The sequence below is a fragment of the Lethenteron reissneri genome, chromosome 23 (genome assembly GCF_015708825.2).
Source record: "Lethenteron reissneri isolate LAM-NWPU_2019-01 chromosome 23, ASM1570882v1, whole genome shotgun sequence".
Lineage (NCBI taxonomy): Eukaryota > Metazoa > Chordata > Hyperoartia > Petromyzontiformes > Petromyzontidae > Lethenteron > Lethenteron reissneri.
In genome coordinates this window covers 6,761,811-6,774,930 of record NC_083801.1, presented here as the reverse complement: position 1 = coordinate 6,774,930, position 13,120 = coordinate 6,761,811, and the positions used below count along the sequence as shown (strand labels likewise).

The 13,120-nt window shown below is 49.5% G+C and overlaps 1 protein-coding gene across 3 annotated transcripts in view; it reads right to left on the bottom strand.

Annotated features, from left to right (window-relative positions):
- The window catches only part of LOC133345893 (amiloride-sensitive amine oxidase [copper-containing]-like), a 46,910-nt gene that overhangs the window by 11,213 nt on the left and 22,577 nt on the right, over positions 1–13,120 (bottom strand). For all 3 annotated transcript variants that reach the window (XM_061556983.1, XM_061556984.1, XM_061556985.1), the window contains 2 exons: positions 7,450–9,120; positions 215–500 (listed from right to left, as the gene is read on the bottom strand). In XM_061556983.1, coding sequence (XP_061412967.1) covers positions 215–500; positions 7,450–9,073 — 1,910 coding nt within the window. In that variant the 5' untranslated portion in view covers positions 9,074–9,120. The remainder of the gene's footprint in view (positions 1–214; positions 501–7,449; positions 9,121–13,120) is intronic.

Sequence of the window (13,120 nt, the reverse complement as noted above, 5' to 3'; positions counted from 1 at the left end):
TCCTGGGTCGTCACGCGTCACAAACCTGCACCGAGGAGTGAGGGTGGCAAACGGTGAACTAACCCCCATATGACCACCGAGTGTGGGGAGACCTTCATCCAGCAGTGAACGAACAAAGCGCTGTAGATGGTTATAAATGTGTTTTAACAAAGGTATTCTATTCCTCTGGCATAAGTAATACTGTATGGTGTATTACGAACAATACTCGACTCACCTGCTCCATGCAACAGCTTTCTCTTCTTCGTAATCCTCAGGCAGAAGTGGCTTGCCATGGCTTGTGAGCTGTATCCGATACCCCCGTGGATGACCCCACTTGTTTTTAGATTTAGAGTTCACAAACACAAGATAAGGCAGCTGGGAGTCGTATTTAAATGCCGCCTCAGTTTCAGTCCTCTTGAGGCTATGGTGAAGTGTGGGCTGCATCTTGGTGCGTCCTGTTTCCCATGGAATGGGAATGTTCTCCATTTGTAGAGACGCTGTCTGGAAGTTATTTTCAGTCCCTGTCGACATAATACAAGTGAAGGTTTAATATTGTACAAGTATATCACAAAGCATTAAGTGTTTTAGATGACTACATATGCATGTTTAACTGCTTCACATTGTGCGTAGCCAACCATGCTAATTGGAGGTGCAAGGAGAAGGACGACGAATTCAACAAAAAAAGCGGTTTTGGTTTGTTGTCCTTCCCCTGCACCTCCGATTATGGAGGTTATTGCAGTGGTACAGTGGGTCAACTTTGTTTTGCCTCGCAGCAAGGACCCTGGGTTTTATTCGGGATTTGGCACCTTTATCGGTGGCGTTTGTTATGTTCTTCGCTTGTTCTCCATCTGTTCCCCCCTGGGTTATCCAGTGTACTCCCATAGCGCAAAGCATACAATGGAAATAGTGATGGCCAAACATCCCAATTGCATGAACCTACTGAAAGTGTCAGTGTGGATTTTCCAGATAAATAAGTAACTGTTGGAATGCCCGTGTTCGAAAAAATGAGATTGCACCACTGACAACTTGGCAGGAAACCCCAGGCATCTGAATGCTATTCCATCCAGTCTTGCAGAAGATTTGTTTTTCTGATTGAACCCAGTCACCAATGGCTGATGAATAAGGATTTGGCTACACAACATATAAACAATCTGATTGTTTAAATGAAGCTTACTTTCTCCAACTAATTTCTTTAGAACTGCTTTTTACGTTTAGTTTGTTATCCTTGCCCCACACCTCTGATTAGCACGGTTGGCTACATACGGTGCAAAAGTTAAATGTACATACTAATATTTAAGAAATAAATGTATAATGTAATTACATGTCACTATCATCAGCCATGACATATCCACTGCTGGATGAAGATCTTCCAATGTTGTTTCCATCTTGTGATGCCATAATACATCTCACTTACAGGCGTGTTTCTTCCTTCGGCTATCACCAATCTTATTTAACAGCCATCACCCTCGCGAGTGATGTACGTTGCCAAAGCTCAGTTCATTTTCTGAATGTTCAATTTGACGTTTCCAACTCTCACCTTGCATCTCTCCAAGCTTATTTGCATCATTGTCAGTTTTTGTGTAACCATTTTGACAGGGTCCATGTTTATGATTCGTGTCTAATAGGTGTTATGCACCGATTTAAAGCTTTCTTATTTGCACGCATTTGTCTGATGCTTTTAATTATTACATCTAATTTCCAAACTCTTTATTACATTATTTGGATCTCAGTCTGCCTTCAGTCATGGACATAGCTATTGCCTACTCCACTGTTCCCATTGTATTCCCCCTGAAATTATTTTCTTGCGTTTATACTTTGCACATGATATGTTTAAAATTACTTAAGTAGAATTATGTGTTTATATATATATAGATTGAATTGCTTGAATTGCAATAAAAAAAAAAACACGGGATGTTCAAAATGTATACTAATGAGACCCACTGGAATAAAAAAAAGTACTTTTAAGGGACTCCCATACATTATAACAAAGTCCCTTGTATTAATATTTCGCTTTACAGTATATTATCGCAATAGAAAATGTGTAAAAATGTATTCCATTGCAGGATATTTAAAGTACCATGAACAAATATGATTCTGTGATAAGTCCATTAAAGTGTAAAGGCTTGTGGTGCATGCACAAGGGCCCTGGGGCGCCAGCCAGAACAATGCGTCCGCGTTGGCGTGTCTTGTCCCCTTGCGATGCACCACTTGGTACGTGTACTCTTGCAGGTGCTCTATCCACCTGGCCAGCTGGCCCGAAGGCTGGTCGATGCGGAGCGAATACTGCAAGGCCACGTGGTCAGTGCGGACCATAAATTTACGACCATACAGGTAGGGTCGAAATTGCTGCACGAAGTGGACCACCGCCAAGAGCTCCCTACGTTTGATCCAGTAGCGCTGCTCCGCTGATGACAGCACGCGACTGCCGTAGGCGATGACCACCTCCTGACCCTGCTGGATTTGTGAAAAGACGCTGCCGATGCCCACATGGCTGGCGTCCGTGTCTAGGATAAAGGGGAGGCCAAAATCCGGAAAGGCCAATGGTGGTGGGTCTGTCAGACACGAGGGCAGCTGCTGGAATGCCTCCTCATCCGTAGGTCCACAATAAAACCTCTGGTTCTTCGCCGTCAACACGTGCAAGGGCTTCGCAATGGTTGCGAAGTTGGGTACAAACCGGCAAGTCGGACACGAAGCCCACAAATCTGCGTACTTCTGGAACCATCGTGGGAAGAGCCCGGGCCCTCACGTAGGCCGTCTTCTCCGGGTCTGTAGCCACTCCAGACTCACTGACGACGTGGCCCAAGTAGCGTACCGACGACCGCATAAGGTGGCACTTCAACGGCTTGAGCTTCAAGTTTGCGTACTGGAACCCCAGAAATACCTGATGCAAATCGGCCAATGTGTTTATCAAATAATCGGCTGAAGACAATGACGTCGTCCAGGTAAATTAGGCACATATCCCATTGGAGGCCTGCTAAGGCCAACTCCATTAAGTGTTGGAACGTTGTCGGTGCAGTCTGGAGGCCCATAGGCAGGTAGTTGAACTCGAACAGGCCCTGCGGTGTCCGGAACACTGTATTAGGCCGGGAGTCCGCGTCTAGTGGGACCTGCCAGAAACTGAATGATAAATCCAGTGTACTAAAAAATGTAGCTCCTGCCAGTGCATCAAGTGAGTCGTCAATATGTGGTAGGGGATATGCGTCGGCAAGCGTGATGGCATTGAGGTGATGGAAGTCCACGCAGAATCTCAGTGACCCGTCTGACTTCTTGACTAGGACCACCGGTGCCCCCAGGGCTGAACACGTCAGAGAACTCCTGCAGTAATGAGTGCAGCTGGTGCTTCTGGTCGGGCGGCAACTCCGGCTCAGGCCCCACCAGCTGGTCCATCGTCCCATCTGTCCTCGGACTGGCTGATGCTTCCCATCAACTCTGGCCCCATCCCGGGGGCTCCTCGTGACAAGGGATTAACGTGGGCCAGAACCGTTTCCGCCTGCACCGTCGCTGCTCTGTTCGAGGTGTTCAGCACTTGAATGAACAGATGCTGGTTCCCCTGGACTATAGCTTTGGTCCCCACCAGTGCATAGCGGTCCGTGGTGGCTGGCGCCGGAGACACCAGGATGGGTGAGTCTGGCCGGGCTGTCACGAGGGACGACCGATATCGCAGCGGTATCAGCATCTGGACTGCTGGGGGAATGGAGACAGACTCACTGACCAGAGCCTGCACGTAGGGTACCCCCCGGCCAGCCCCCTTTGCTGTTAGGAAATGGAGATGTGTTCCCTGGACTTCCACCCGCCCATTGGCCAGATCGATTTTTATAGGCATTTGCCTCAGAAAGTCCGTCCCCAACAGGCAAGGCACGGGCAGCATTGCGAAGACAAGGATGAGTCCTGCTACCGAAATCTGTATCAGGGCTTAAACCTGGCCCAGGAAGCCCATACTCCCTCTATTTGCTGCAATGAACATCGTCTTGACTCGGATTAAATGCCGTTTTTTATCCGGCAGCATCTCGTGCATGGTGCTCGAAATGATCATGGCCGATGCCCCCCTGTCAACCAAGATGCGTGCCGACACTCCCGCGATTGCACCGACCAAGACTGAGGTTCTCGTTGTGGCCGCTACCACCCGCCTTGTCCGGCCACTGACCAGGCGGCGGCTCACTATCCTGCAGTGTATGGCTAGGTGACGGGGGATGGATGTGAACAGGCCGAAGATGGGGTTCCCTCCTTTGGGGTGTGTCACAGCAGGGTGAATGCATCCTTGTTACCTGGGGTGGGCTCCCCACTGGGGTGTGGGCTGCGCCCCCCGTGTGGTGCGAAGTGACCCCCCTTTGTGACGTGGGACGGACCCCCCCATTGTAGTGGGGGGGTGGGGATTGGGGGGTGGGGATTGGGGGGTGGGGATTGGGGGGTGGGACTTCCTGTGAGCCCTCCCCTTCCTTTGTTCGCCAGCGCATGGGCCCCCTTTATGATGTGGCCCTTCCGGTCCTGTTTCGCTCCACCGCATTGCGAGGGTGAGGCGGTGTGCGAGACTGCTCCACGGTGCACCGGCGATTGCGTGTGCTGCCTCAGCCCCGGGGCCGTTGCCCCTGGCAACTCGTCGGCTTTGCAGGTAAATAGCGACGTCACCCCTGGCCATGACGCCATCCCCGGCCGCGACGTCACTTCCGGCCCCGACGCGACTTCTGGCCGTGACGTCACCCCTGGCCACGACACCAATTCCGACCGTGACGCCACTTCCGTCCACGACGTCACATCCACCCATGACTCGATTCCCATCCCCATCGCGGCCCCCGTCCCCGTCACGGCCCCCGTCCCCGTCGCAGTCCCCGTCCCCGTTGCGGTCCCCGGCCCTGACCCCGTCACGGTCCCTGGCCCCATCGCGGTCTCCGGCCCCGTCGCGGTCCCCGGCCCCCGACTAGGATGGTGGAGCCCGGACGGGACAGCGTCACTCGCATGGTTCCTGTTGGTGTTTGGCCCCGGTGGGTTCCAGGTGGAGTTGGCTGTCTCTGGCTCCGTGCAGCACCCCCTCGCCACATGCCCCTCTCGACCGCAATGGTGGCAGACCCACAGGGCATTTCATCGGGGTGGCTTGGTGCGGTGTTATAGAGGCGGCTGCCAGCGGCGCGGCGGCTGGTCACGCCCCTGGTCTCTCTGCTCCGCCAGCACCCGGATCGCCACGTAGACCTCCCGCAGTGATGGCTCCGGCTCAGACACTGGCGGTCCGTTACCAGCTGCCACGTAGGCAGCCTGCGGCGATGGTGCAGGTTCGGCGATTGGTGTCGCTGGTCCCAGTAGCGCCGCAGTAATGGCCCGGCTGCTCCCCCCCGCCGTGCCAGCCACCTGCCCACGGGTAGTGCCCAGCCCATGACCTGTTCATGGGCTTGTAGGATCCGGGTGGCCCACAGCGAGGCATTGTGATGCCGGCGTGGCAAGCGTAGGTGATGAGGTGCTCGACCACGAGGTTCTCGAGCGCCTCGTCAGCCAGGTGAGGGAAAGCCCTCCTCGCCAACACGAGCAACGCACCCCTGTAGGCTAAAGGGGACTCTCTAACCCCCTGCTGGCGGTCCTGGAACCGTCTAATGGCGCCCTCAGCTGGGCAGTAAATCTCCTCCAAAGCCTCGTAGACCGCCTGTTGTGAGTTTTGCTGTATGTGGCAAGGGAGGTGTAAGATGCGAGCGCATCTTCATCGAGAACGGATGGCAACGCTCGTAGCACCTCTTCGTCTGACCATTCGAGAGCGTGGAAGGCAGCCTCGAATCGGCGGATGAACGCCTCCCAATCACCTCCCACGGCCACGAATTTCTCAACGGGCCCCAGCCAGCATGCCCGTCCTGCCATCTGCTCCCCCCGTTGGGTGTTTAGCCCTGGCGGCTTTGGCGCGAGCGGCTGGCATCACGAGGCTGGTTGCGGCTCATGCCCAGCTGATTGGTCGGCCTCCGGGTCCCGTGGCGCCTCCTCCCATAGTATAATTGGGAGAGAGAGGTCCCAACGCCGGCAGGCCCCCCATAGGGAGCCGACTCAGTAGCTCCTGGAATGCTCTCTCCACGAGGGCCATGCAGTCCTCCATGGGGTAATCCATGGGGTCTGGGCCCCCTGCTTCTGCTCCTGGTAACAGGCCCCCTTGTTTCCCTGGACGTGGAGGATCCCGGCCCCTGCTTCCTCTTCTATTGGCTCTCTTCCGCGGAGGTTCTTCCTTGTAGCCATTGTTGATCCCACCGCTGCCACCAGATGTAAAGGAGAGCCGACACAAGGTTGCAGGGGGTTTGTCTTATATTGCTTCCATACTCGTCCCCAGCCTTCTTGATCCGGTTCCCGCCAATTCTCCCTTTTCCCCACCCGTTCGCTCTCTTATATCTCCTCGCCTGCTCCTACCCCTTCCACTGTCACGATCCCACTCCCCCTCCTTTTGCTGGGAATCCTTTCCCTGACATCCTTTATAAAAGTATTCAGTAGCTTCTTCACAAAACCTTTTAAGCACCACATCCATAATACTAACCCAGGAAGTCTCACTAAGTCTCGAGAGGATGTTTTGGTAACCATGTAATGCATACTTGGTATTTGCAACAAATTTGGATTACCCAAAGAAAAGGCACCAATGGAAGATAACACGCAAAGATCTGCATAAATGGATTCAAGAATACCTTGCTCTATTACCAACTCCCATTGAGGGAACAACCAATACCGCACTGGGTTTCCACTTACCAGTTGAATAACTGTTTAGCCATCAAGAGGTTTAAAAACTATATTGTGTAGAACAACACTTTATTTTTTCTAAATTCCATAGAAAGCGGCAGCCATTTAAGTACATGCACAGTGAACACACTCCATGCCTTGGTGTATGCATTCCTAGTTTTTAGGTAGTGATGATACGTTTAGTGAATCACACTATTTCTGTGAAGCCATTTGGAAAAATGACCTATAATTTAACATTACACGTCTTCCTTTTAGGGAAGACAGATTCCACCTAAAATAGTTCTTGTAGATACGTACCTGGGCTGTGCGTTTTGGGATTTCCGACAATCAAAACAAAACTTTTAAAGTGACTTCCTGAAGTGCCTCAGCAGTGACTCTGCTCGGTGTGCGATTTAAATAGAACCTCACTGCACGTCACTGAAAAAGCACCAAGTCACTGAGTGTAAATGTAACTGAAGGAATATTCAAGCACAATGGAAAACCCAGGGCACACAACCTCGGTGCATATATGCTAGGTTAAAGCTGTTATGGTCTTCTTTTTGGAGGGGGGGGAGGGTTACGAAGCCATCTCTATACTGTGTTGGTCATGAAGATAATTTGTCAACACTTCACCACAGAGATCAGAGATAAGTGCAGGTTAGCAAATGGGAGGCCCAGGGCCAAATTATTGCAGTTCGCTAACCACTGTGCCACCACTCGCCCCTTGAAAGCATAAATCAACACGTTACACTGCAGAATATGAAAGTTTACAACAAAGTATTTGTCATGATAACCCACCTCCCAAGTCGACATCCACCTTGTAGTTGAACATGTGCGTGTGCACATTTCCCAGGACGTGATCGGATATTCTGGTGCCATACTTGGTGCCGTCTCCAAATAGATAACTCGTCTGGAGGTACCCGGTGGCTTGGGTTCTTGTTTCAATGACTCCATTCTGGTAAAATATGTAGTCTATTATGTAATCGTAATTGTACACAACATTGATAGTCCTAATCACGAGCACATAGCTGACCAGGCCACCGTAGAACGTGTAACCGTTTTGAAAGTCGTTGTCGGTGTGGCGACGCAAGGGCACCCCGGTGTTGTGCTCAAAAATGCAGATGGAGTTTGGGTATTTCGTCGGCTTGTCCGTGTCCACAAAGTGGTACGTGTCCAAAAACGTAGCACTCTCTGGGCAGTCTATGCCCCTCACCAACTCAAAATTGTCAGCACCAAAGTTCCAGCCTGAGTCGATGGCTTTCAACTGCATCCCGATGGGTGTGTTTCCAGCATAAAAGGAGACTGCGTCTTGGAGGCTCATCTCATACACGAGTCGCTCATCGTTGTACTTGATGTCAAAGAGCTGGAGACCCGTGAAGGAGATTCTGAAAGCGAACGTCCAGGGCATGTACTGCACAAAGTTCCCGTCAATCTGATAGCGGTGGCCCTCGGGCTCGTACTGCCGCGGTCCCGCCTGAGGCGTGTCTGCTCTGAAGGCTCCACGACGATCGTACGCAGCAGACTTCGCATTGCTGTCCAATTGCTTCACCTTGTTGACGGTTCCTTCATCGTATTTCTGAACAAATTCTTCAATACTGTCAAAATACTGGCCATCGTAATTTACTTTCATCACGCTCCAATCATCTGTATTTGTGCTGTTGTGATCGATCAGGATTTCAAGGCTAACTGGCTGCAGATAGAAACCCTCTACATTTCTGAAGAACTGTAGCCAGGAATGCCTTTGATTAGATTCAAAACCTCTTATGGGAAGGTCTGCTGCAATCAGACACTTGTCTCCACAATTATGAAACCAATACCCATAACTCTCTTTCAAAATGTGTTCTATTTTGCCCATGATACCGGGGATCAGTTGTAAATACAAGGGTTTGTATTCTGGCATTGACGATGGTCGTGAGCAGTAATTAATTGTACGTTTCCTTGTTGAGGGATGGTATAGATTGTACCATCTTGGGTTCGGAATTGGACCAACCAAGTATTCTGCAACAGAAACTGAACTGTCAGCACCACGAAAAACCACTGCCTTGGCAACTCGTTCAGGCTTTGGTCCCCCATGGTCCAAGTAATTCAGGGCTTCTCTTTTTGTTGGGTTGTGGAGCTCAATCATGTAGATGTAATTGCTTTTCAAGGTTGCTTTTGTGACTGGGACAATATTGAGCGGCTTTTGATTTAGCAGAAATTTGTGTACAGCTGTTAACTCTGCAGGGGACAAGTCAGAGAAAATCTCTCTGGCTTTGTGGTTGGGCATCCATTTATTATGAGTGGAGTTAGTGGGGCATGTTTTTGGAGGCTGTGAACTTTGGCTCATCCATATGAGTACTGCCGTGAGTATCACACTTGATAATAAAAAGAACAAGCAAAAAAGCACCCATAGTCTTGAGACTAATTTTGGTCGCTTCGCCATTTAGGCTGATTTTGGGAATCCAAATCTGGCTTGTTGGATGTTGAAATCTGAAACGGTAAGTTTTAATTAATACTTTTTCTAATTAAAGAACGTTAGAAGAATGCTACTTATACATACTAACATTTCACACATAGTAGTACATTAATTTATTAACGATGAATCAACATGGATTTGTTACAGGATGTAAAACTAGATTTGTGATACAGTATTGTAAAATATGTGTTCTTTAAAAAACGCCACAATGTGATGAAAATGTTTAAGTAAAATGTTTAAATAAACTCCCAACTTGCGAGACTCATCAGGGGCAGGTGCATTGATGCGGCAAGCTGAAAAAAATCGGCTATCCACAATTTCAATTGCAATCCGAGTAAAAACAATAAAAACGTTAATTAAAGACACTTGCACGCGAACAATACAGTATATATGTGCAATAAAATACATTGGTGTGTGTAGTGCACATGCGTACGGTGAAAACGGCACAGGTGAGAACTAGGAAAAGCAGGCGCAATGAATAATCATTGAGAGTTAGGGTTAATCATCTCTTTCATTCGGATCTGTATATAACTGCAGGACTTCTAACTGTTAGCACAGGACAGGCGACCGCCGCACCTACAACCTAATTGGTCCCTGGACGACGGTCGTAAGTGGAGCCGTAGTAAGTCGAAACCTTATTTCCCATAGGCACAATGTTATACATTGGGGTTCCGTTCCTAGAAACCCATTACGTACCGTAAAATACCAAAATGGACCACGAAAATAAATTAAAACAACCCAAACAAACATTTATTGTAAGTTAACATAACATTTACCAACATTTATTAAGTAAAAACCAAACACATGTGAAAATCCTTAAGTACACTTCTGCACGTGCATCACATTTCCTCGTCTCGGACAAAGCGAAAGGCGAAAAATTTCAAAAGTAGAAGGACATTTATAAAGAAGTGGAGAGCGTTGCGAAAGAGACGCTGCTGCGTTCGCTTTCAGCGCAGCTGATGACTATCGGGCTATCTATATATATAAAATCGTGCATGTCTGTCTGTCTGTGTGTGTGGATTTCGGACCATACGCACTTTCATTGGACGGCGGTTGCCCCTGGCAACGGCTAGCGACGCCTTCGCCGCTTTCATTGGACCTGGCAACGGCTAGCGACGCCTTCGCCAAGGGCTGCAGTTTCATTGGACGGCAGTTGCCCCTGCCAACGGCTAGCCACGCCTTCGCCACTTTCATAGGCTCCGTAAATAATTAAATAATAGCCATTACACAGTATTGTTGGAGCGCTGAGGGGGGGGGGGGGGGGGGGAAGGCACGCCACCCGTACCCTGCCTTTGCCGGCTGGACAATTTTGGCGAGGCCGCAGGCTCTGCACGCTACTAGGCCTCGACACCCACCACGCCACTCTGAGGTAAATTCATCAAAGTTTTTCCTACTATTCACTCCACCCCCACCACAATGTGTGCAATTTATATTACTTTTAAACCCAACGCGCCAACAATCGATTACTTAAATGTTCACTGTACAAATAGTCATTAAGCTGGGTCAGCGTACTGCCAGTCTATCATGTAGACTGTAGCCTGCTTATTAAACTCGGTGAGCGTACTGCCACTCTATCATGTACACTCTAGCCTGCTTATGAAGCTGAGTGCGTTTACTGCCAGTCTATAATGTGGACTGTAGCCTGGTTATTATAATCGATTCTTTATATGTTCTTTGTACAAAGAGTCATTAAGCTGGTTGAGCGACCCCAGTTCCATTCCAACTCACGCCCACCACCGCTGACGATTATTTGAAACGGACCTGGGCCTCCCCTAGGTCGACTCAGCCTCAAACGCGTAACTGCTGTCGTGTGTGAACATCGTCACTGGGGAGACAAAGGCGGCCGGCCATCGTGGATCCAAGTCCCGGGCGAAGCCGGGTCATGTGTATGTGTGTATGTGTTTATGTGTATGTCTGTGTGTCTCTATGTATGTGTGTATGTATGTGTGTGTATGTGTTTCTGTGTATGTATGCGTGTGTACGTATGTGTGTTATGTCTGTGTCTGTGTGTCTGCATGTATGTGTGTGTGTATTGTGTATGTGTTTGTGTGTATGTATGTGTGTGTTTGTGTGTATGTGTTTGTCTCTGTGTATGTATGTGTGTATGTATGTGTGTGTATGTGTTTGTGTGTATGTCTGTGTGTGTATGTATGTGGGTTTTTTTATGTGTTTATGTCTATGTCTGTGTGTCTGTATGTATGTGTGTATGTACGTGTGTGTATGTGTTTGTGTGTATGTATGTGTGTGTATGTATGTGTGTGTATGTGTTTCTGTGTATGTATGTGTGTGTATGTATGTGTGTTATGTGTGTCTCTGTGTGTCTGCATGTATGTCTGTGTGTATTGTGTATGTGTTTGTGTGTATGTATGTGTGTGTGTGTATGTGTATGTCTGTGTGTATGTATGTGTGTGTATGTGTGTGTATGTGTTTGTGTGTATGTGTGTGTATGTATGTGTGTGTATGTGTTTGTATGTGTTTGTGTGTTTACGCTCGCATTACACAAATGTCTTGCAGGTCTAAGGCGTTCCTCGCGCAGCATTGCCGCTTTATTATTGCAGTCGTTTACTGCCGTGCGCACCCTGAAAGTCGTGTGTGTCTGCAGCAAGCGCGTGTATGTGTACCTATGGACGCGCGCGCGTGTGTTGTGTAGGGGGAACGGTAGTGTAGTGCTTAGCGTGCTGTCTGTGTCTGTGTGTGTGTCTGTGTGTGTGTCTGTGTGTGTGTCTGTGTGTGGTGTGTGGGGAGCGGTAGTGTAGTGCTTAGCGTGCTGTCTGTGTGTCTGTGTGTGTGTGTGTCTGTCTGTGTCTGTCTGTGTGTGTCTGCGTGTGTCTGTGTGTGTGTCTGTGTGTGTGTCTGTGCGTGTGTGGTGTGTGAGGAGCGGTGGGTGTAGTGCTTAACGCTACGCTGCGCTACCAACCCGGCGAACCGAGTTCGATTCCCGCTCACGGCCACCACCGGTGACGATTATTTGAACCTCCCCTAGGTCGACTCAGCCTCAAACGAGTAACTGGTGTGGCATATTAACATCGGCACTGGGGAGACAAAGGCGGCCGGGCGTGGTGGATCCAAGTCCCGGGCGAAGCCGGGTCATGTGTATGTGTATATATGTTTGTGTATGTCTGTGTGTCTGTATGCATGTGTGTATGTATGTGTGTATGTGTTTGTATGTATGTGTGTGTATGTATGTGGGTTTTTTTGTATGTGTTTATGTGTATGTCTGCGTGTCTGTATGTATGTGTGTATGTACGTCTGTGGATGTGTTTATGTGTATGTATGTGTGTGTATGTATGTGTGTTATGTGTCTGTCTGTGTGTCTGCATGTATGTGTGTGTGTATTGTCTATGTTTTTGTGTGTATGTATGTGTGTGTTTGTGTGTATGTGTATGTCTGTGTGTATGTATGTGTGTGTATGTGTGTATGTGTTTGTGTGTATGTCCGGCAAAACAACCTCCTACCTCCTCGTGGTGCCGGACGGGCAACACTGTCGTGGGCAGTGCTGTGGGGGGAGGGCCAATGCCCATTGGCCTCTCCCCTCATGGCGTCTGTGACCACCACAGTGGCTAAACGGGGGCTCTGGACGGGTGTGAGGGGCTGGTAACCCCTCCACCTTCAATTCATTACCACTAAACCACGAATTAAACATAAACCTGTAACAAATAAGCTTGTGCCGGAGGCCCCGGGGGGTCAGGCTTTTATGACGTCTCCTGGCCAAACCCCATTTGGCGGAGCCAGGAGATTGAATTTTCACCCTCGGGGCTCCTCCAGAAACAACAAAAAACCATTGCGGATGGCCACGTGGAATGTTCGAACGCTCACTGCGGAGGAGAGGCTGCCACTCCTCTGTCGGGAGCTGGACCGGTACCGCCTGGATCTCTGTGGCATTCAGGAGGTCCGGTGGACCGGTTCTGGCTCCTGCCACCATGAGGGGTGGACAGTCCTCTACTCGGGGCAGGAGACTGCCAAACAACAGGGTGTGGCTCTTCTTCTGAACAAAAGAATGAAGGGGGCGTGGGA